The sequence below is a fragment of the Cryptotermes secundus genome, unplaced genomic scaffold (assembly GCF_002891405.2).
Source record: "Cryptotermes secundus unplaced genomic scaffold, Csec_1.0 scaffold2579, whole genome shotgun sequence".
In the NCBI taxonomy this organism is placed as follows: domain Eukaryota; kingdom Metazoa; phylum Arthropoda; class Insecta; order Blattodea; family Kalotermitidae; genus Cryptotermes; species Cryptotermes secundus.
In genome coordinates this window covers 81,633-106,445 of record NW_019732878.1, presented here as the reverse complement: position 1 = coordinate 106,445, position 24,813 = coordinate 81,633, and the positions used below count along the sequence as shown (strand labels likewise).

Below are 24,813 nucleotides of genomic sequence, written 5' to 3'. Positions count from 1 at the left end.
GTATTATATATTGGAAAAGGCGTGAAAGGAAGCAGTCATGGCAAATTTTATGGTATTACATCAGCATTTATTTGGTGATACTGAAGGGAGTAGCAAAATGCTTTGAGACTAGCTGGAACTTGGAACCTCTTGAATTTTGTGTATTACGGCTAGCCACTGAATGTCAAACATCCACCCTCTAGTTGAATGCAAGGAAAAATAATTTGTTATGAAAAGACACTATATCAGTTACTGGTTTGTGGCATGATTAGTAAGGGAAATAGAAATATTTTGAATATGCCATGTAGCATAATTTTTATGTGTTACAAGTTGAAGGGATAGGTTTGAACATTGATCAGATGTTTGGTGAAGGTCTGTCAGCTGCAGCTGCCTAGTGTGATATGCAGAAGAGATCACATATGGCCACCATGAGATTCAAGTACCCTATATTAATCTTGGAGCTGTAGTACCATTCCTTAACCATAAATCATGATTTTCACTGTCAGAAGTGTAAGTAGAGAGAAATGCGAGGAATACTTTTGTAAAGGAATGAACTGCAATATAAGAGTAAGCTGTGATCCAGTATTTGCTGGCATTTTGTTTTCTTGCTGTTTTAGCTTGATCATGTGACACAATTCAAAGTTTGAACTGTCCTGATTAAGGTGCAAAACAGTCAGTTGTAAGTGTAGTTACCAAGCTGAACGTCAGATTCAAATTTAGAACAGGGTTTTATGGTTTTAATTTTTCCCGAAATACTTGAAGCAACAATAAAAATAAAATGTTTATTTGCACATGAACATTTATGTGATAAGGGGGTTAACATGTTTGTCATCAGCATAGTTGATTTATAAATGTGTAGCATTCATGTAGAGATTGAAAAATGCATGTAAAATTGTTCAAAACTTCAAGGAAAGAACCACATTTGAAACCTAGGCATAGAAGGTAGGATAATGTTTATGTGGCCCTTATAGAACCTTCCCTTCCCATAAAATGCTGGGAATTTCTTGCCCAAATATATCTTCTCAAGAGATCCACACTATTTAGTTGGTCGCTCAGTTAATTAACAGTTTAAAGTGAAGACAGATATGTAATTCTTACCCTCAGCTTTAAAATTATGAAGTCGTTGTTTATTACCTTCTAATTTATAAAAATTTAGTGTATGCTTTCATATGTAACATGCAGTTTATTTCATCAGTGGACAGTGACTGAATAATTTTATGATTGTAGTTTGTGCTTCCTGTGTGCAGGTTGTGAAGGAGAGTCACAGCCACATGCCCCTGCTGTTGAGCTAGAATCTCTACTGATTCGCTTAGAGAAAGTAACAACTCGTTTGGAGCAAACTGCTGGGGTTGCGAGCGAATCGCTGTTCAGGCAGCCTGCTTCTCAAATCTCAGGTTCAGAACACTTGCCACTGCCTTCATTGCAGCAACCCCCACCACCATCAGAACTCACAGAGGAGCCCACACACAAGATGAGTGTCGCTGCATTCAATGATATCCTACAAGGTTCGCTATCCCAATACTTGCAGTTGTCAGCAAAACTCGGTGGTGATGTGGCCACACATGCGAAACTTGTTGAGAAAGCCTTCCAGTAAGTTGTTCCTGCACATTTAAATTGTTTTAGATAGGTATGTGATTACTTGAGGGTAAGAACATCTTCTGTGATATGGAGTATGCATTCTTCATAGTCTTGCTTTCCTGACTGGCCCTAGTTTTCACTTTTTGCAGATACAAATCTGTTTTTGCAAACCTAATTGCACTACAGATATCCCAGAGTACAGAGGCAGAAATTATTTTCCCTTGTATATATGTCATTACATATTCACCTTGAACCAACTCAACAAACAGATCCCCTCTTTACAAGTTATTAATCTTATATCTTTTGCAGAAAGTGTCGGCATTTTATGGAACCTGAAACCTCTTTACTGTATTTATATGAGCTGCCAACTGAACCCTGTTCCTAGCCAGATGAATCCAGTCTGTACTCTCCTGCCTGTGCTCTTGTCTTCCAAGTGATCTTTCCCCTTTAGGTTTTTCAGCTAAAAGTTTATAGGCATACACTCATTCTGTTTCATTCTGCATGCACCACTGATTGTATCTTCCTTGATTTCATCACTCTGACACTTCTAGGAAAGAGTACAAATTATGAAGCATGTACATACTCACCATATTTGAAGAGCCAGAAGAAATTTTAATGGGATACATACACAGACCAAAAACTAAATTGCCTTCCTAATTCTCCGCCTGCTGGCCTTATATACATATTCCAGTGTATCTGTCCATTGGAGAAACAGTTTGAAGTCCTTTCAGTACTGTTGTCACATTGCTATGAATACCTGCATGTGATTCAGAATGAGAGCCTTTCAGTCAGGTTCTTAGTTTCAAGGACAAGAAGGATGTAATATGAGGCCAAATCAAGCGAGTCTGCTGAATATTCAAAGATGTGTATTTGTTAGTTTTTGGTCAAAAATTGCTATGCTGGAAGCACTTTGCCATGCTGCAAAATCCAGTTGTGCATTCAAGGATTTTATCTATTTCTTGATGAATTTCCTGCCATAAACTACCCGAAGTTTGAAGGTAGGGTGTGTGGTTGACCCTATTTTGGAGGAACATATAATTTCTTTGCTATAAAAGCAGTGAAATAGATGAGCATAATTTTGATGTGTACATTCCTTTTTATCTTGGATACTCCAAAATTTTTTTCATCTTAAACTCTAGCTTTTTTATGTCATACTAGAAGACGGAAATATCATTGCTCTTCACTGTTTTTCTGAGAACCTTCTAACCGCCTTTCTGAAAAATCTGAGCAAATTTATTTTCTTGTCATTTGCTGACAAAGAAAGCACCTCACTAGTAAAACACCATAAAATAAACTGAATCCCAGTGATTCTTTCATATAAATCTGCTTACATCATATAGTGGACTGGGCCTACATGCACCATCATGCCAGTTGCCAGATACTGCACAAAGACATGAGTGATTGTTTAGCTGTAAGACCTCAGATGATAATTTTCTATGCAATGTTGCTCTTTTGATTAGTTTTAGCAGTAATACAATACATGACTATGTTTGGTGTAGTATGTGTACTGTTACATCTCTCAGCAAAGCACATCTACAACACTAGGAACTTCCAATGTTAATAATATTTCAGTTAGAGTTGGGCTGTCTGAAGGTTGAAGGGGGCTCCCTGAAACTTAGGGTTCAGGTGTTCTTGGAATGTGATGCTGCATACATAGGTCAGATAAAAAGTAGTGGCAACACCTGTATAGTTCTGAAATGACTTTATTACCTGAGGTAAACACACTTACATTCCTTCAATATAATCGCCCCCCATGTATACCACCTTCTGCCAAATTTGTGGAAGGGGTCGTACACCATCAGTGCATCCACTTCTGTTGATGTCCAACAGTGACCGCCCTACAGCATGAATAATCTCCTCCCTTGTGTTGTAACATGTCCCTCGCAGTGGTTCTTTCATTTTTTCAAAGAGATCATAATCGCACACACCCGTATCGGGTGAGTATGGCAATGTTGCAGTATCTCCCATTGCCAGCGACAAAGGGGATCCTTGACAGCATCAGCAGTATGAGACCTTGCATTGTTATGAAGGATGATGAGGTTCGTTGCCAACAAGTGTCGTTGCTTTCGCCTGAGTGCTGGATGAAGATGTTTATGCAGGAAATTGCAGTAGTAGGCAGAGTTTACTGTCTGTCATTGAGGTACAGTGTGGCGCAGTATCACTCCATCAGTGTCATATGCCATAATGAACATCGCCTTCACATTACTCTGTGTAGGGTGCACTTTCTTTGGACAAGGAGAGCCAGGATGCTTCCATTCATTTGATTGTCGCTTCAACTGTGGTTTGTATGAGCAAGCCCAAGTTTCATCCAGAGTGACGATCCTACCAAAGGAAGTCGTCACCTTCCCTCTGGTACTGGTCCAACAAGTCCTGTGCAGTTGCATAACATTGCCATTGTTGCACCTCGGATATTGTATGGGGTACCCAACGCGCTGCAATTTTGCAGTATCCAAGAATATCGTGCATAATGTGGAGCACAGTTTTGTGACATACGCCTACCTCAGTAGCTAACTCTCACGCAGCCCATCGAATATCGACATCCGGCAAAGAAACAAGAAGCTGAATTGCGTTGTTGTCAACTTGGGGTTATCTTGAACGATGGCTGTCCTGAATGGCATCCCTCCATTCACGGAACAATTTTACCCATCGTGCCACTGTGCGAAATGGCAAAGCAGCATCATCACATGCTTTTCACAGTTCCTAATAACAGGTTTGTGCACTACGACTTTCGTGCAACTTCAATTTTTATCCAGGAGTGTTGTTCTTGTTTCATAAACATGTTGTTAGGGTGCTTGAACTGGGCTCCTGCACTTCAAGATGATGCACAATGCAACTCAATGAAACACAGCCAGAGCCACTCACTGCACTACTTCAACTGAACTTCTGCTATCAGCTACAGACGGTGCTAGTGCCACCTGATGCACATCTTTCATGTTACAGCAGTGTTGCTACTACATATTTATCCAACCCATGTACTTCAGTAGGAACATACCAACTTTTATTGGTAATCTGCGGTCAGCTTCAGGGTAGAAGAAAATTCTACCCGAAGATGGAGGTAGCAGGTTACCATGAAAAGTTGGTGTATTCCTACCAAACTATGCAGCATCACATCCCAAAAGGCAGTAGTCTGCAGCGTATGTTCAAGTTCATTCAGTAGTCACTAAACTACAGGCTGGCTGGCTGGTAAGTTGGGGGTTTTGATTCCTGATAGAAGCAGAGATTTTACTTTTCTCAGCAGTGTTCAGACAGTCTCTAGGGCCCACCCAGACTCCTATGCAGTCGGTATAGGGTTTCTTTCCCTAGAGTAAGATGGGCAGTGTGTGAGGATGAACACACACCTCAATCTGATCCTGGGTTTAAAAACATTTGAAGCCATTCTCCATACATCTTCATATGTGGTACTTAAATACTGGGTAATTTTACATTTCCTTCCTCCCCCCCCCCATACAAATGCAGGATGTGGTACCCAAAATTGACATATTTGGAAATCGTGTTATGTTCTAGGGAGTAGTAAATATTTTCACTAAGAACTTCTCAACTTCTCTTGTTAATTGCCAGGAACTCTTATTAGTGGAATTTTTTACTGTACATTGCCTTATGTGTGTCGTGTTGTCATGGAAATTCTTATGTTACATCATGTTAAAATTTGTTATGTTTTTCCTGAATTTGTTTAGGGCACAATCACAGTTCTTGACATTGGCATCACAGTCTAAGGCCCCTTCAAGCCAGTCTGACATTATGAAGCTCCTGGAGCCTACATCAGCACAGATAATAGCAGTCATAGATTTCTATGAGAAGAATCGTGGTTCGCCTTATTTCAACCATTTAAATGCAGTTAGTGCAAGCATATCAGCGCTCAGTTGGGTTACTGTGGTGAGTGTTTCCTGTTTGCTGTGAAAGGGACTTGGGGATTCTTAAGGAGCAAGAATAACATCAGTAATATGGCCCATGAACTGTTTGGTTTTTGTTCCTGTTTTTCTCCATGTTTTGAATTTAATTTATTTATGCTTTGACCTTTATCATCCGTGCAAGCTGGTTCAGTGGTCCAACTGTTTGGCATTAACCATATTAATCTCATTAGTACCAAGTTTATATCTGGCTGTCAGCACACTAGTAGAGGATGATTTAAATCCAGTTAGCAGCTTCTTCCATCTTACCCTTCTTACTACAGTTTTGGGGGGTTATTGCTGCTTTTGTCTCTGGTTTTGTTGTGTTCTCACTACTCACCTGGTGGACTTGGTTGTCCAAGCTTTGAACATTACCCACCAGAAAAGGAAACAAATTTTATTATGCTGTCACAGAGAGTTTGAAGGAACTACAGTTCTGCAGGCTTCTTAATGCAAATTTGTCTTAAAAACCTGCCATACATTTGCAGGTGGCATCTGCAGCTGTTGATTGGCTAGGTGAAATGAATTTGAGGACTTTTTATAAGAACTTACATTGCTCATACCACATTCACATTAGCATCTGGGGCCCACCCAGCCCCCTGTTCAGCAGGTACCAGGGGCTCTTTCCCCAGGGTTAAAGCGGCCAAGTCATGGAGCTGACTATTGACCTCCAACTAGTGCTACATCTACTCCCCCCTTATGCCTTCATGGTGTGGTGCTTAATTAGTTAAGCGCAGGGAGGACTTTACCTTTACCTTAATATTAGTATTTTCTAACTAACTGGTCTTTCACAGGCAGGCTTATTCCGTTAGTTTTCAGTGTCACCCATTTAATTGTTAGTTGGTGGTGATTTCCCACTTACATTCTGTATGAACTCTGTGATTTTCCAAGACTCTATAATGTTGTAGCAGAAGGGATATTATGGCTGGAGGGAGAACCACTATTCTGGCTGGAAATGTGGTAAGTCTCTCTGCCATGTGCCATATGATTGGTTACAATTTTTAAATTATCTTTGGAGATTCTGGTATTTGTAATTTGTCAGGTCCTTTTGAAGCTTCTTTTTTGTTAGCATTTAACCCTGTGTGTGGCCTACCAAGTTTTTTGGTCAAAGTGTTCTTCTGTTCTTCTTTTGTGCTGTGTTCAAGCAGACATTAATATTTTCAGTGAGACACCATTTTCATAGGCTTGCATAAATCATGTACCATAGTTTTTGACTACAGTGTTTTGTTAGAAATGTGTGTGAATTACGAATTTTGGAATAAAATGTATGTATTGCCATACTTTATACTTTAACAAGATTGCTTCTCCATTCCAGGCATCAGTCCCAGTTCCTTATGTGAAGGAAATGAAGGATGCTGGACAGTTCTATACTAACCGTGTACTGAAAGACTGGAAAGAAAAGTAAGGGTACCGTGTTTGTTTGTGGTAAAAAGAACTGCTGATATTGATGGAGATATGTGCAATATTTGGTAGTTAAATTCTGCAAGAAAGTGCACAGCACTAAGGCAGAGAATGTTCTTTCAGCTACAGTAGTCCCTTGTTTAACATGGTGATTGTGTTCTGTTGTTTAATGTCGGTATCGAAACTATGTTGTCATAGGGTTTGATAATGCGGGGATTAATCAGTACAAGGAATCAGCCTCTGAAACATGCATGTACAAAAGCTCAAGTTTTCATTATAAACTAGTTGGTATGCACATACATACTATAAGAAATGGCTTCATATGTATTGTACACATATTAAAAAGAGTAAAAGTTAGCATAATATGGTAATTTGAAAATACACACTGTACTACAAAGTAACTTCAGTACTGTATGGCTACTGGTTTCGTTCATCCTCAGGTGTATCTACAGGTTCAAGGTCATTCACAGGCCCATCCCTTGACTTGAGTCTGTGAGCCTGAGTTGTACATTTACGGAGGGCCAATGATGTCAGGCAGTGTCTCATAATAGATCGCTGCTTCATCTTCCATTTCATTGCCTTCTGTACTTCTCATTTCTCCGCTTTTTCTACACATGAATCATGACTTTAATAAGTACTTCTGCACTCTTCAGTGTGCTTATTTTATCACTAGTCATAATGGCTACTTGGTTTCTTGAATTGCTCCGACAGAAAGTCAGTGATATGAAAATGTTTTCCAACAGATGCTACACTTTGACCACATTCTAGTTCCAAACAGTGTTGACAGCAGGTGTTAACACTAGTTTATATTAAAAGTTTGGGTGTAGAAAGAAGACACAAGTATAATGTATTGGAATTATGATGAGAATATGGACAGTGCTGGAAACTTGTATCTCAGGCGTGTCCCTCACAGAGCTAAGAAGGGGACAGAAAAGTGTGGCAAAAATCTGTAGGAGAAGGAACATACTGATAATTATTTATTGCAGTTAATATCTCTGTTTTATTTCTCTTATAGCATGAAGAATAATGTCATGCAGCTGTTGTATGAGAGCTGGAAATGGTGGAATGCAAAGTCCAATTCTTTATTCTTAACTTTGTTTTGCCCTTTGTGTTTGTTCTGAAGGAACGAGACCCATGTGGACTGGGTGAAATCCTGGATTCAGACATTGACAGAACTCCAACAGTTTGTAAAACAATATCACACAACGGGCTTAGTTTGGAGTGGTCAAGGGACTGCTACAGTGCCACCACCTCCACCAGGCCTTCCCCCACCTCCTCCGCTGTTGCCAGTTGGAGATGTTGCTCCTTCAGTGGACGGTTCTTTGGACCGATCAGCCCTTTTCAAAGATATAAACAAGGGTGAAGCAGTTACTTCAAGTAAGTGTGAACAATATTTTGGGGAGGGGATTATTTCCATTATCACATGACTCTTCATAGAAATGGTCCGCATCTTCAGTCCACCCTTTTATATTCGTGCTTCTCATTTGTCATTGTTGTCTTTTATCCATTTGGACATTTGCATTTATGTTTACTTCGTACATGCTTCACATACACTTAACACTTGATTTTATGTGGGACATCCATCACTTGGTGTGTAAGTTATTTGGTGTTACTAATTTGAGAGTTCATACATCCTTGGTTTTCTGCCTGTTGAATAAATAAAACTGAATGGTCCAGCTGTATTATATGTACTCTGTACTTGCAATGATGGGAAGGAAGTGTGGAATATTATTACAAGAAGTGCTTTTAACTTGTCCACCAAGTAGAGAATGTTGTGATGAAAATAGAGTTTATAATGAGTCTCATAATGCACTGTGTGCCATATTTAATCATATTCTTTTAAATATGAATATGAAACAGAATTTCTCATACTGATAAACTATATCACTTGGAGAACTGGCTGGTTGGTTGACAATCCTGTCTGTAGCCACTGAACACTTTGTGAGAAAACAGCTTTTCATAAAAATAAATCTTAGACCAATTCACGTATCTGAATCATTTAAAGACCAGAGTGTAGAGAAATGTCCAGGAAATATGCAGTACTGTTTATATTTACACTGTTTACAGGATCATCAGCTTCTTACCTTTGTCATTGAAACACAATTTCTATTTTCCATCTCTCTTGGTTTGTGTGCAGACAGACTGTTGCTTAAAACTAAAACGTTTTGAATGCCATTATTACTGTTAACTGCAGGCTCATCATTCACTGTCACCACAGTAATTTTCATTCAGATCCAAACCATTGTGTTCAGTTTATTTATTTGATATGTGACATGTGTGTTCATATATGCCATAGGCATCAGATGTACTGTGATTACTAAGAGGCCGTGGTGTCTGCAGCAGTGCAGTTAATGAAGCAAAACATATCTGTTACTGACTAGAAACTGCATGGATGCAGAGACACAGTTTTCAAGTCTTGAGGGGAAAATTGGAAAGACTGCAGTTGTGCATCAGCAGTTTTCACTGTTAAGAAATAAAAGGTTTTCTTGATGTTGCCAACAATTTTCTGGTCTTATGACACATCTTTTCCCAGTTCGTATCATTTGTTCTTTTGAGGAGTCATGTGGGGAGAAGTAAAGCAGGGATTCGAGTACCAGATAGCAGGAGTCTGACAAAACTGAATGTAGTATATCCTTTACAGAAGAGCAGTAATTCTTTAAGAGCGTTAATTGTACTAGATAATGAGAAAATTACAAATGGATTTGAATACAGATATTGTAGAACTTGCCTGAGGTTTTAAAATTACAATACAATTTTGTTAGAAATTGAGATGCAAATTAGATTATGTAGAACCTATAGAACCTAAAAAGTGTAATTATAGTTCTTTATAGAACTACAGTGGGGCAGTATGAATAACATGTGCATTAGAATTCAGAATGCAAGCAGGAAGATCATCGGACTGAAAAGTGTCCAGTTCTTCATGTTCTTACACTTTGTACCCTAATCAGCCATTCTAATATTCTCATAAGCACTTTTTTTAAAATCTTGCTGATGGTCTCTTACTATTGCCATATCTAACATGCTTCTAAATTTTCAGTTTATTGTGATGTCAGAAATTCTGTTGTTTGCTGCAGGCCAGTATTGTTGATTATTATTGATCATCATCATCATCATCACTGTGTAATAACCCACTAGGTTCCACTATGTAATAAAGTTGTTTATCTGTTGACTCCTCTGTCATGTACAATGTTCAGTTCACTTTACTTACAGGAAGAATTTTGTCTCATATGGCACTCGAAGGGTTTTGTGGTGAATACTGTGTGATTGTTTTAAAATGTTGGTTGGTTGTTAACTTAAACAGTATCTTACATTTGGGTAAATATATTATATAATCTTATTTTGTTGTTATTATTTTTAGGTTGTGTTCACTTGCGGACTAGAACCACGGAGTTGTAGTTGAAGGTCTTATCTGAATGTATAAGTTAGTGAGTTAATGATGTTTGTAATCTTGTTTATTCAAAAACCTTTATCTTATCTTTTTTTTTTAGAAGTTATTTGAATAAACGCTTAGTTTAGTTGACTAAGCACATCATACTTGTGATTTTCCTTACAGCACTGAAGCATGTGACACCAGACATGCAGACGCACAAGAATGCTGCATTGCGGGCTGGTCCTGCTCCCTTTAAAGCACCAGTTGTTTCAAACACTCATAGGCCTGTTAGTGCTCCCAAGCCAGCTGAAAAGACACCAACGCTTTACAAGGATGGAAAGAAGTGGATTGTGGTGAGTGGCATTGAGACTGGTACACTGCCCATTCAGATCTGGCTTGCTGAGATGCTGCAAAAGCAGAACCATTTGTTTTTCTTACATTTCCTGTATACTTCTGTATGAGTCACTAGAATGATGCTGGAGGACTGGCCTTTGCAGCATTATAGTGAATTGGATTCAGCTTGCCTTGACAGGACTTGATTCAGTTACTGTGCCAGCTGCCTAGCACCTGGGAGATTTTCTGCCTGTCAGCCTACATCAGAAGTGCATACTTTGGTATAGCATATTTAAATCTGTATAACATGCCATTTATCGGGCAGATTTCATTGATTTCTTCAGTGTTCAATATAAAGCGTTCTCATTGTAGGATTCAAATAAGGTGGTGGATTTTAATTAATTGTGCAGTAACAAGGATTTTCATGTGATGAGAATTAAAACATTGTCTCATGATAAGTGGCTATAGACAGGGTTTGGATTAGCAGTTGATTTTATTGCACACTTGCAAATTGTAGCTACAAGTAACTACAGCACTGTCACTAATTCAGACACTCTGCAGTTCTTTACAGCATGCACTTAATTGTCTCAGTTTGCTTTGTCTCCAGTGGTTGTCTGGTAATGGCCTCCAATGCTGTAGATCTCTCAGCTTCCATGCTTATCAGGTTCTGTTCTTGTTGGCTGTTGCCTGTCTTGCAACTAACTTGATGTTGCTACACAACAGTGGTCTGTCTGTCTGCCTGCAGACTCTCTGTAGACTGTTGACTGGGACTGACTCCACTGCGTTTCAATTCTCCAGACGTACCCTTGCAGGAACCCAACAGAAAACATTGTTCCTCTGTTGATGTGGGTGACCTGGTATCACTTGTTCCACTTTACTGTCAATGTTGGCCTGGTGCTGGAACGCATTGCAACAATTTCCTGCTGCCTTCCTAATGTTGCGTGATATCACCGCTCTAGTGGATGTGTTTACAGAGCTGCTCCCTACCAGTGGCTGTCTTCCTGGCTTTGCTGTTTCACCTTTCAGATGTCATGCCATAATATAATAACCATATTTTTAATTTTCTCTTTTGTTCACCACATTTCAATTGCATGCAGTCATCATCAGGTGAAATTCAACAGAGTTGACTAAAACATATATAGACTGATCCATTGAAATGTGATAATGTATAAAATGTATAATGAATATAAAAGTATATCAGGTATTAATGGAATTGATCAGATCTGTTCCAGTCTTGCAAGACTGCATGCAGTGTAATGTCTTGTATCCAAGTCACAAGGTAACCCAGTACAAGTATTTGTACCAAGTCATTTTCACAGTAATGTATAGTTATCATAGCTGACCTGCACATGATGGCAAAAAGAAAAATTAATGTTTCTTGTTTTAATTAAATCTACATCTTCTAGCCTGTGACTAGCTACTTTGGTAACTAATATACTGTAGTTCCACATATTTATTGCACATTGAAACTTCTTTGAGAAACTGAATGACTCAGATTTAATTGCCATGAACTCATGCATCTTTTCACTTTTGTTTTATCCTTTGTATGTTGCAGGAACACCATCAAGGCAATCATTCTCTAGTAATTGAAGATAATGTTGAAATGAACAATGTGGTGTACATGTTCAACTGTCGGGATTCAACACTTACAGTGAAGGGGAAATTAAACTCTGTGTTCCTTGATTCATGTCGTAAATCTTCAATCGTCTTTGACAGCCTTGTCTCATCAGTTGAATTTGTCAACTGCCAGTCTGTGCAAATGCAGGTTTGTCATACTAAAACTAATTTTAAAATTTGACAAGGTGCAGAACTTTGATTGTATTTTTAAATCAGTTCATTGTATGATTGTATGTGTGTACTCATCAGTATGTTCAAATATTAATATTTAAAATGGTTTGTTGGACGATCTTGTTATATACAGTGTTCTGCGACATATTGGCTAAACTGTGGGAACATGTTCTGCAGGCCATTTGGAGTAAAAAAATCAATTAAAATATGGGTCAATTTGACGCATATATCGAGTCAAGCACTTTTAAAGTGAACTGGAACTGCTGTAATTTGACTGAGTTTCTGCATGCGGTAGCGTAGTGTTTGGGCACTATGCTACAAGCCAGAAGGTCACGGGTTCAAGTCCCGATGAGGTCATTGGATTTTTTTCAATTGACCTAATCGTTCCAGCTGCACTATGGCCCTGGGGTCAACTCAGCCTCTAACAGAAATGAGTACCAGGAATTAATTAAATAATTTCCCTGGGAAGTAAAGTGCGGCTGGCGCGTAAGGCTGACAACCTTACCACCATCTTTGAGCCAGTTGTCTAGATAATGTGGGACCCTCAACGTCTCAGAACCCTATGGGCCTTCACAGCCTGTTACAGGGATAACTTTACTTTACTTTTACATATTTCGGCCATATAAGGCCATCTTCAGGCATCCTCATGCACTGCACACTAATCAGATATCTTTCCTTTTATACAGTGAATGCGAAGGCACACTTAATACATACAATCAAAAGCACACCAGCGAAATACAGAAACAGCCACACTACATAAAGATACGAAGAAGGAAACATCAAAAACGAAATGAAAGTAATAAAAGGAATGATATTCGATTAGTGCGCAGTGCATCAGGATTCCTAACATAAGCGTTGCCTGAAGATGGCCGAAACATGTAGCATTATAATAATACATATATTTTTTTTTAATTTAATAGTTTTAATAATATCTTCTGCACATAACGACCGCTGTGTGGATTAAAGTGTGAATCAGTGTTATTGATTGTTGCATTATAGACGGAACAGTTGCTAGACTATTAGTGGGACCTCAATGCAACAGGATGCTTAAATATAATATTAAGCAGTGCTAATTCTGATGCAGTTCCGCAGTATATTCCACTTCAGCCATTCGTTTTACATCTTCAGCCTGTTTGCTTTCTCCTCTTCCTTCTAATAATATCCATTTTTCTGGCTGTTAAGGTTACCTATATCATTTCATTAAATATCCTTATCACTGTACTGTTTTTTGTGCTTAATGTTTTTATCTGTTGACTCCACAATTTGGGCCATCTACTGTGTCTTTATTTTAATGTCATTCAGTCTTACTGCTTGGCAGAATCATCTCCAATAATTATGATTTTAAATTTAGCCTAAAAGTGGATGGATGGTTTTGGTTGATTGATTGATTGATTATAGGTGCTAGGCAAGGTACCAACAATCTCTGTTGATAAAACTGATGGATGCCAGATGTACCTGAGCCAAGAATCGTTGGATGTAGAGATTATATCCTCCAAATCGTCTGAAATGAATGTCCTAGTGCCCAAAGGAAATGGTGATTTCGTGAGTATCAGTTTAAATTTATATGCCTTGGTGGAAAGATTAGTTGGCAGACTGGACTGTGAATACCCTTTACTTGACTCAGTCTAGCCAATTCTGAACCTGAAACTTGTCACAGGAAGTATTTTTCCTGTATTATCATGTTCCCCATGAGAATTTGATAAGTCTTGATAAATATCTTAACTGTGCATTATGGAATAAACTCCCCGTCATGCACATAAACCCAGTCTTTATGAAGTTTTTGCTCTGTTTCAGTGTTTTACATATTTCCACTTTCTGTTTCAAAGTCAAAACAACACTTCTTCACTAGTTCTTGTATGGGAGTCTTCTTATGTGACACAGTTGATGGAGGGGTACGTTTTAATATGAACACAAATTTGACTAGCCTCTGCTGCGATCACAGATCATCAAGACTCTCATGGATGAAAATTCTGAATGTTTTGATACTAGATAATCAGCAGTTTCCTGTATGTGATCTTCCATGAAACTCTGTAGTTAAGAAATTCCCTGTATTTATCTTACTTGAATGTTCATCACAGTAACTGCTTCCTCCTTTCTGCCAGTCTTATGATAAATGATAAAGTAATGTAGATTACGGGAAGTGGGGTCTGAGTCCCCTTCTCACCAAAGTAGTGCAATGCAGAAATGCCTGAAGATGTTATTGCCTACTTTTTGATGGATTGTGTCTTTTTAAGGAAAAAATTATGGCTTCATATTCTGAAGGTGGTGAAATGCAAGTAAGAGTTACTTAATTATGTAGATCTTATCTCTATATGATTGCCTCATATTAGGAAAAGAGAAGATTTTCTTTGTCAGTTTTCTACTGTTTTAGCGTAGTGATAAAATGTAAGTTGAAAATGTAGTTCTGAATTCTGTAATCTCAAGGAGATTATTTTGAAGAATATTGAAAGATGTGTCAGATTTTAAATGTGGTTTTCTTAAAATGTATGTGATCCTAGAACTTTTTAGTTTTTGAAGATAACCCAAAAGAGGATCAAAGATGAAACAGGCGTGAGGCTCACATTTCAGCTGCTGCATCTTCTGTTGCTGCTGATGATATTAACAATTATGTAACTCTGGTCTTACCAGCAGGGATCTTTCCTGTCTTTGTGGTGCTGTTGCACATTTTTGGAATGACTTCCAGCTTAGGGAACTCAAAAGATGAAGGTTGAATGGACCCATCTCACTGCCCTGTATTCAAGTCTAGGTGCAGAGCCCTGACCAGAAGCCATGTACACCCACATACTACCTTATGTTGTGTGGGGCCCACGCAGCATAGACACTTTTACACTTGTATTGTTCTGATGTATTATTGGTGACAGGTGTGCAACTCCTCTGAAGCCACATATACATATGCATGATACAGAATGAGGAGCCATAGGTGGTTATTCGTCTGATAGGCATCTTAAAGTTGGAGTTCACCGTGGTGTAGGACTTAGGTTTGCAATTTTCAGTGATATTCTAGAAGGATAACTTCCCTGAAGTATTTCTTCAGGTCGTATAGTGGTAGTAGCCCTTGACCACCACAGCCTACAACTGCCAAGAATTTGAACCCATCTCTAGGTACGAGTTGGTATCGGAAAGCTCCCAGATTGTTACTGTTGTAACTGCCTCTGTGAAAGAAGATGAGAGGGGAGGCCAGGGTCACACTTCCAAAAGCCTGTTGCATCAATCTGTCACGTGACACTGCGCTGTGAACATGCATTGCTTTTACATGCACACTTTTTTGACTTCGTGTTGTCTGCAGTGGATGGCAAAATTGAGCAACAGTTTTTTGTGAAGCTTGGTAAACCCACTAACGAAACCTTGAAATGCTTTGTTAGGCTTTTGGAGAACATTCTTTAAACCAGACAGTTTTTGAATGATATCCATGTTTCAAGGCCAGTTAAATGTCACTTGAAGATGACAAACATTCAGGGCCACCAAACACCAGCAAAACGACAGAAAATGTTGAGAAAATTTGAGAACTCTTTCAAGAAGATCGTTGCCAAATAATCTATGAGCTCACAGACAGCATTTGGATTAGTTATGGAATTTTCCAGGAGATCTTAACAGAAAATTTGAACATGTGCCACATTGCTCCTTCATCACAACAATGTGCCCGCCCACGTCTCCCTGAAAACCACAGATTTTGTGACTAACAACAACATGGTTGTCATCCCCCATCCTCCCTACTTGCCGGACTTAGCCCACTGTGATTTCGCTTTGTTTTCCAAATTGAAAATGAAGCAGAAGGGATGACGTTTCGAAATAGTGTCTGACATCCAAAGGGAATCGCAAGCGATACTCGACAGCAAAACAATGATGGGATCATTGTATACTTTCCCAGTGAGACTATTTTGAAGGAGATGGCAGCCAAAATTGTGTAAGTTAAGCTAGAATTTCTTTTTTGACCTAGTCCGGGAACTTTTCGATACACCTTGTACATTCAGTGTCAAAATACTGGGCTCAGAATTTGTAACATCTAAACTTAAGGATACTGAAAAGTGATTGCTTGATATCAATCCATTTTATATTCAAAAAGCCCTAGTTTGTATGGGTGGGCACATTATAAATACAGGTTGATTCTTGAAGATACTTGTGTTCAGTCTTTGCTATGAGAAACAAGGAGAGGCACTTCTAAATGTGAAACTCCTCTATATCCTCTTCATGTTGTGAGGCACACATCTCTTAACTTCTCCCAGGAAGTTGCTACCACTGACTCCTTGGCTGGAATGTCTGACCAATACATTCAGACCTATTTTTCCAATCATTGAATATCAGAAGCAACATTGGGGTGTGGGATGACAGACCATTCCCTATGAGAACTGTGTCTCAAATGTTTGAAATTCCTAACTTGCCCAGCACTGTGAAGTATGAAGTGGTCTCAGTTCATCCTTACATTCTTAACCTGATGCATTGCCAGAGATTTTGGCACTCACAGCAGTGGTGCGTCTAGCCTTGTGTATGCAGTTGCAATAAGAGTGAGCATGGTGAGGCACCATGGCTTAACCCACCTCACTGTATGAACTGCACCAGAGCATGTTCATCCGATGACAAGAAATTTTAATTTACCTGGCCCCATCAAGGTAGGTTAGTCCCTTTTCTAATGGGGGAGGATGTATAGCAGGCATCCTAATGTTCCCATCTTTTGTTCTTTCGTTCAACAATTTTCTTGCATTATCTGTTGGGAGGATGAATGCTACAGCACCATTCATTCCTGGAAGGGAGCTTTGAGGTACTGTAGCACTCAGCATGCAGCGGAGAATTTGATCTCCTTCCAGTGTATCTGTGCCAGGGCTCAGCATCATTGTGCTTGAAACCAGGCATCCTTAATGGGAGGTGCTTGTATGTAGGCTTTCCAGGGCCACATGTTCAGATGTTGTTTAGAAGAAACCACTGAACATGTCAGGTAGGTGCAGTTGCCTTCCATATCTGGCATATTGGTTGATGGTACTACCATAACATCCTAAATAGACATTGTCAGTGCATTCCAAACTCATTTTTTCAGTCTTCTGTGACTTTGAGAAAACATATAACACAACATGGTGATGCAGTACCCTAAGGACTCCTCCTGAGGTAATATTTGGGGTCAGCTGCCACTATTTCTTTTGACCTTTCCCCATCATCATTGTTTCTGTGTTGTTTCATAATGTTCCTTCTGCTGTTTATCAACAAGAAAATAGGGCACCACAAGGGTCTGTTTTAAGTGTGAACCTTCTCGCTATTGTGATCAGTGGGATGTTCAATGCAGTTGGTCTGTCAGTGACAGTGCAGTCTATTACAGTTCTGGGAGCATAACAATAGAGCATCAGCTACAGATTGCTGTCAATCATATATCACACTGGGCTCTGCAGAACACACATTCTCCTTCCTCGCAGCAAAGACTCAGTATGTATGCTTCTTACAATTGCAGGGGTTTCATTCTCCCCAGGGTCAGGTCCTCAAGAAGAGCACTCTGCCATTAGTTTCAGCCATCAAGTTTCTAAGCCTTCTTGACAGGAGATTCTCATGGGAATCTGACTTGTGATGATTCCGCATTAAGTGGAAACAGTCTCTTGACATTTTAACATTTTAAAATGGCAGGTCTTGGGACAGAGACTGGCTGGAGATGTTTTGACTTTACTGTGTCCTGATCTGCTCTAAAATGGACTATGGAAGCTTCATTTATGGCTTCTCGGTGAAGTCCAAGTTGTCCATCCCAGACCTTGTCCTCAACACCGGGATTCACGTTGCCATTTGCTCCTTCCTTACCAGGCCTCTGGAGAGTCTGTATGTGGAATATGGAGAACTTCCATTCTCCCTGCATAAGAAACTCTCTCTCTACAGTTTTGTGACCAAGCTGTCAGCACTGCCTCATCATCTGCTTTTTGGTGCAGTCTTTCACAAAACTTACCACAAGAGTATGTGTTGTAAATCAGGGTCCCCCACCCAACTTGGTGTGTGTGTGTTTACCAGCTTCTTGAGCAGCTTGACATCCATTTGCCATGTATTATTCCCGGTAGACTCTCAGATCCAACATTGGTATCCCATATATCCAGCCTGTGATTTTCAGCTCATAAGACACAGTGGGGGGGGACTAACTGTTTAATTTCGTCTTTTTACACTGTATGTTCTATGATGAGTTGTACCATGACGTCAGTAATGATTGTAAGAACATTTAAAATGTTTTTGGTGTTTTTGAACAATATTGTGCTGTCCCAATTGATTTTAAATTAGTTATATTTTTTGCCATATACAGATTTATATGTTTTTGGGTTTGGTTTTTTATACTTGGATTGTAGGACCACTGTGATGGGCCCCTATGCAGCCTGGATTCTTAAAGAGAGAATATTTTAACCAATTGTTGAGCATATATTCCTTTTCTGGTCCATGATTCTATCGTGTTTTCCCTTGAAATCATACAGATAAATCTTACCACTGTTGCTTTGAGAATTTTAAGTGTAATTTGAATACAGATACAAATGATCTACCAGACATTTTTAGCCTTTTTTTGCCTATTGTTATTTTAGAGGATGGAATTTGACTTCCCCCAGACATTGGCCAATCATTTTAGTTACTGGAAGTTTGGTTTTCTCCAGTCTTCCTGCAAAGATGTTGAGTTAGGACTCCCCAAATAAATCAGAGTTGCTCTTTCCCATCATCCCAGTCTCTTTCAGCCTAGTAGCAATAGTGTGGAACTTCAAAAACAGGAACAAACAGTTTTACCAGATGGACAAATTGGTCTCACCAATTTCAGGATAACCAGTCTCTCTATCGACATTGCTGTTGTTGGAGGCAGACTGAATCTAAGGTGTGTTTTTAGATGTACAGTGGAATTTGTGGTAACACTTGTGCTTCATTAATTTAGTATGTCTTGTAAACAAGTGGCACAAATAGTTATATTGGTCAACTTAAAGGCAGTAATGAATTTTCCAAAGCTTTATACACAGGAATATGTGTATGCACATAGAAAGAATGTTCAGTGAAGTAAATTTTGTATTGTGTTAGCTCACTTGGTACACAACTCTTACAGAATAAAACAATATCACAGAATTTTCTTTTACCTTTAGAATTTACCAGAAATTGTGACAAATAATAAAATTGAAATTAAGTATTGACCTATGTTGACAAATGCATACACAGATTGTTTTTACAGAGATAGGCTGGTTGAGATGTGTCAACTCTTGTGGGTATCTTTTGCTTTCACTTCTGCTGTCTTATCACCATGCCATGGTATGTCATCTCTTGTAGCTACCATTTGCTTATATTTCTGCCATCTTATTACAACCTTTATAACTGGATTAAACACGTATAACCAGGGCAATTTAGTCAACTGCAAATACCTCCAAATTGAATGACATATGACTTACTTAATGATGAAAAAGTGGTTTTAGTGAAACATTTTTCTATCCTGGATCTCCAGTGCTCTATGACAGTACACTCCCACTAGTCTGCTAAGATCATTAGGCAGTGCCTTACCATTAGTCTGTCACTGTTTTCCTGGCCCTTTCCACTAGTCTCATGAGAAAAATCCCTGGTGCCTAACCACCAGTCTGCTAAGAACATTTCACAGTGCCTAACCACAAGTCTTCTGGGAAATCCCCCAGTGCCATGCAACTTTACTGCTTATAATATTCCTTAGTGCCTTACCACTAAGGTTACTGAAAACAGTCCATCCGGAGCCCACAGAACAATTCAGCTGTCACATGGATGGATATTATCAGTGGCAAAGAGATAAGGCACCTGTGGAGACAACAGTAATTTACATTGTGGCAGTAATGTCAATGAAATGTAGGAAGAAGATGCAGCATAAACTGGATTTTTATATTTTTTACAATAATTAGTATGAGTTATTGTGATAGTATTTTGATAAAGCTAAGAAGTGTACTCATATTGGTTTGGTCCCTTCTTTGAGGTGAAGGTACTCATTTGTGAATGGTTGAAGAGGTTTTATTAGCCATTCAGCTCTGCATTTGGCTGGCCTGTATGTGTTTTCAAATTCTGTGGTATCTTTGATTTGCCATTCTCATTCTTCTTATGGGTCACTTATTGCAAGAATTTGTATGTTTAGTTTTCATGCACCTTTCTGTTTTAATATTTAATATGAAGATATTTGTCAGGAGCTAGGATAGTTTTGTCAGGTAATTGACTGGGGCTCTGGACTAGTTTGCAGAGGTTTAGTGTTGGACAGAGACCAGAGTTGTTTGCATTGTCATTGTGTCAAGACCAGCACTGAGGCCCACTTGGCCTCCTATCCTGAGCACTAGGGTTTTTTTTTTCCATGCCAGCTGTCATGAATGGGGTTTGACTGTTTTGTGAAATGAATATAATTCCTATTCATGTTTACATCAAATACTATTGTGATACTGTGTCACTATGAGGTATTTTGTAGCAGTGCTATTAGCTTTCAGAGACTGGTAATGTTACTTCTCAAAACCTGAGATTAGTAAATGGAAGTTAATGTTGTTCCTGTGCTTAAGTACTGTGTTGTGAAGATGTATGTGTGCATGGAGGTAAAAATGCCATGCATTCTAGACCTTTGCACTAGCTGGCTGGCCTCACACAAAACTGTTTGAACAGTCAGTGAAAACCTAAGTACAGGGAGAAATGAAATTAAGCTCCATACATTCTTAAATTTGACACAAAGCAGAGATTAATTGTGAACTGTGTTCCCCATAACTATACCCCTGATAGCCAGGCAGGGTGAGTGCCTGAATCATTTTGCAAAGATAAAAATCCTTGTACCTGCCAGAAATCAAATGTCCAACACACAGTTGGTCATGTTATTGACTGAGTTGGCCCTATGCTGAAGAACCACTACTGCATTTTTCATTGGTAAGGGTACAGTCTACTGGGCAGTGCTGTGGCTTGTGTAAAACCATTGCCTTGCAAGAAGAAAATACACTGTAGTATGGATAAAGAAATTGGCATGAAACATGATCCACTGATAATAAATTTGGCATCATCCAAAGCATGAGCTAACAACAGACACTCCTGAAATATTGTAAGTTATATTTTCAGCCTTTCTTTTGCATAGTTCTATGAGAAAGAAAAAGAGTTGCACCAATTTCCAGCATTTGCACCAATATGTACAGCAGAAACTTCAGTTTGTACAGTGAGAGATAATCAGTAGAATTGTTATTCTCTCTTACTAGTTAATCTCAAAGAGGTTGTACATAGTATTTTCACAGAAAATGTTTCACTTATCGATAGGTCCATGACCATTTTCACAAAACTGTCAGTCACACCCAAGTTTTTGACCACAATATTTTGGGAAAAAATGTGGCTTAAATAAATATTGTTTGTATTATTGGTACATAACAGACAGTAGAGTTAAAGCACAGTAATAGTATTTTAGTCATGACAAACAATTGATAAACACTGTTCCAGTTTTAATTTCATTCTGTATAAACTCTACAGTTGACATAGAAACAAACTAAGGAAAATATAAGATAAACATGCACTCCTACCTCTTGCATGCCATCGTTTCATTGTATTATTGCAAAATGTTTTCTTACAGGTGGAGTTTCCTATTCCAGAACAGTTTAAGACCACTGTTAATCCCAAAGGTTTGGTAACAGTAGCGGTTGAAAACAATGGGTAAGGCAAGGATTAGAAGAGAGAAAACCAGTTGGCTGTCTTCACCACAGATGTCACTGTCATGTTCAGCATACTGCGTGACTTACCCTCCAGAACACCGGTGTAGCAATTCCTGATTTCTTAACCTTGTATTAATTTTCCACAATCTGTTAAACCATAATAGAACCTGATTGTATTTTAAAACTTTGAGACTCTTGTTTGGCAATAATTATATGGTGTAAAATATGTCTTGCTAAGGATATTACTGATAAAGAGTGAAATATTTTCTTTCAAGGGAAGAAATTATGTGATGTGAAAATTGGAATTACATTTAATGTTAATTTGTTCTGTGATGAAAGCATTGGTTACAGATCCTGCAACTTGACAGTGAGTCTCAGTTTGTTCCCATTAGACAGAACTGGTGGTGGGAGGAATATTCAAAACTGAGGGTTCAGTCCAAAGACTGGTTGAATAGGGTGAAACCCATGGAGTTAAATATTGTAAACTATAATACATTTGTTAATATATCTGGACTTTGTGTGTTTTGGATAAGATATTAACAATTTTTGACTAACATAATTTTGAATTGATAAGGAAACTTTTTTTAACATAGTGGGTTGTGCTTTCTAGTTCCTTGTACTGACCTAGATGTCCTTGTCTTAACCTTGAGAGAATAATACCAGGATTTATATATTTAGGTCATAAATAATTTTACTTTCCATTTTGCTGTCTCCAATCCCATCATTACACCAGAATAATGGTTTTGAAGCTTGTATGCTTTATTGTATGTGATATTTTTATGTGTGAATGTATTATATATGCTTTTACCATGAACTGTCACCATGTGGACTCTTGTTTCATCTTTGATACAGTAAATGGAATTTTTGGAAGTGTTGTCTTCCAGTCTACATTTTTGCCATGTTTATTACTGATATTGATACCAACCTTTAAATCTGGAATGTATATTTGGCTTGTCCTGTGTTCCACAAGAGATTCTTAACCTTTTTGCTTTCAACACACAACCTCCTAAGTTCAAGCTACATCTTACCCACATCCCAAATTTTGTTTTACAGTGAGGTTCATGATGTCAAGACATTTTTTATGCTACACTGTGAAGCAAACATGGTACATTTTGGTGGCCTTGCTATCCTTTCTTCATTTCACCTTCAGCTGTATTGGTCAAGTACATCAGGACTGTAGGCCTCCTGCCAAGGTAGATTTCCGGTTTCCTTTAGCCAGTGACCAATGCTTTATGACACTAGGCATGTACAGCTGCATCATCAGGGAACTGATACAGAGACAACAGGAACAAGGATGGAAAGTCATGAAAACCCATATGCTGAAGGAAGGAAGCCACCTTCAAAGAATATGCCATGACATGATTTCTCTACCTTGTCATTATGAAGGTAGAAGTAAACACAGAGAAAACTTAGTATGTGTTGATGTCTCACCACTAGAATGCAAGGCAGAATCATAACATAAAAGATATTTACTATAGGATTCTGATGATGATGTATAACACACAGAGATATTGGGTTTTCGGACTTTATCCATCGTCCTGGTTTTTAAACTAAGAAAAAACATGACATTTCAGAAACTGGATCTGTTTCCGTCCTCAGGTGAGGGAAAACACCTATTCACCTCAATCACTGGACGATTGAGTGATTGAGGCTAGCTCTTTCTAAGGGACCCATCAGAATAGGTGTTTTCCCTCACCTGAGGACGGAAACAGATCCAGTTTCTGAAACATCATGTTTTTCTTAGTTATCTTAAAACCCAGGATGATGGATGAAGTCCGAAAACCCAATATCTCTGTATAAAGATATTTGATTCATGAGAAAATTAAGAGCAGATTAAATTTGGATAAATCTTGCTACCATTCAGTTCAGAATCTTTTGCCTGTAGTTTTATATGGGTGTGAAATTTGGTCTTTGAGATTAAGGGAAGAACATGAACTGTGAGCATCTGAGAAAATGATGCTGAGAAGAATATTGGAATCCAAGGAAGCTGGGTTAAATAATAAGGGGAGGAGGATGAGATGGGCATGACATGTAGCATGTATGGGGAGAAGAGGAATGCAGACAGGGTTTTGGTGGGAAGGCCAGATTAAAGGGACAGGTAGGAAGACCTAGATGTAGGTGGGAGGACATTATTAAAATGTATTTTAGAGAAATAGGATGGGGTGGTATGGGCTTGATTCATCTGAGGATGGGGACTAGTGTGGGCTCTTGTAAACACAACTATGGACCTTTGGGTTCCATGATGTTAGGAAATTCTTGAATAACAGAGCAACTGTTGGCTTCTCAAGAATGACTTAGCTCCATGGGATTAATATGATGGCCACTTGATACTTGTCAACTGTTCTTAGTATGATGAATTTGTCTCAGAATGGGGTCCAGTGACAGCCATTTGTGAACACAGTTCCATAAAGGCAGGATATTTAACCAATGGTGTAACTTGCTGTTTTAACTTAGTGTCTGTTATTCACAGTCTTACATGCAACATCACAATCCAGAGAACTTGTTAACTTTGAAAGTTTAGAAGTTCACTACATACTTTGGCCAATATGGCCATCATCAGGTGTTAAAATCTTTTTGATGAGGAAACTGCTATCTTCTGTCATTAATATATATGCAGGTCCCTTCAGTGAGCTTGTGTGTTGGAGTTGGTGCATTGTGTTCTTCCTTGCTGTGTGTTTTGCTGCATGTCTTGTTCCTGAATGACCTAATGATTGTCATGTTGGCCGAAACATATAGTGAACTTTTAAACTTTTAATGTTAACAAGTTTTGTATGACATGGTGCACATGGGACTGTGAATAACAGACACCAAGTGAAAAGTGTAACAGGATGTTACAAAATAATATTACTGTTTTAATGAATAAGACTATACAGGGTGT

The 24,813-nt window shown here is 38.7% G+C and overlaps 1 protein-coding gene across 1 annotated transcript; it reads left to right on the top strand.

The window, feature by feature from the left end:
• The first annotated feature begins 1,226 nt into the window (after nucleotides 1-1,226).
• Nucleotides 1,227-22,827, top strand: LOC111867854 (adenylyl cyclase-associated protein 1). The gene is made up of 8 exons (XM_023858055.2): nucleotides 1,227-1,569; nucleotides 5,232-5,430; nucleotides 6,760-6,845; nucleotides 7,969-8,222; nucleotides 10,399-10,568; nucleotides 12,104-12,313; nucleotides 13,735-13,878; nucleotides 21,857-22,827. The coding sequence occupies exons 1-8, from the start codon at nucleotides 1,451-1,453 to the stop codon at nucleotides 21,938-21,940; spliced, it is 1,266 nt and encodes a 421-aa protein (XP_023713823.1). The 5' UTR covers nucleotides 1,227-1,450; the 3' UTR covers nucleotides 21,941-22,827.
• Nucleotides 22,828-24,813: the final 1,986 nt, after the last annotated feature.

Excerpts from the sequence above, each read along its gene's own strand:
- LOC111867854 (XM_023858055.2), top strand. The coding sequence starts at position 1,451 with ATGAGTGTCGCTGCATTCAATGATATCCTACAAGGTTCGCTATCCCAA. Across the intron at positions 8,223-10,398 it reads GGGTGAAGCAGTTACTTCAA|CACTGAAGCATGTGACACCA; the intron begins GTAAGTGTGAAC and ends TTTTCCTTACAG. Across the intron at positions 13,879-21,856 it reads CCAAAGGAAATGGTGATTTC|GTGGAGTTTCCTATTCCAGA; the intron begins GTGAGTATCAGT and ends GTTTTCTTACAG.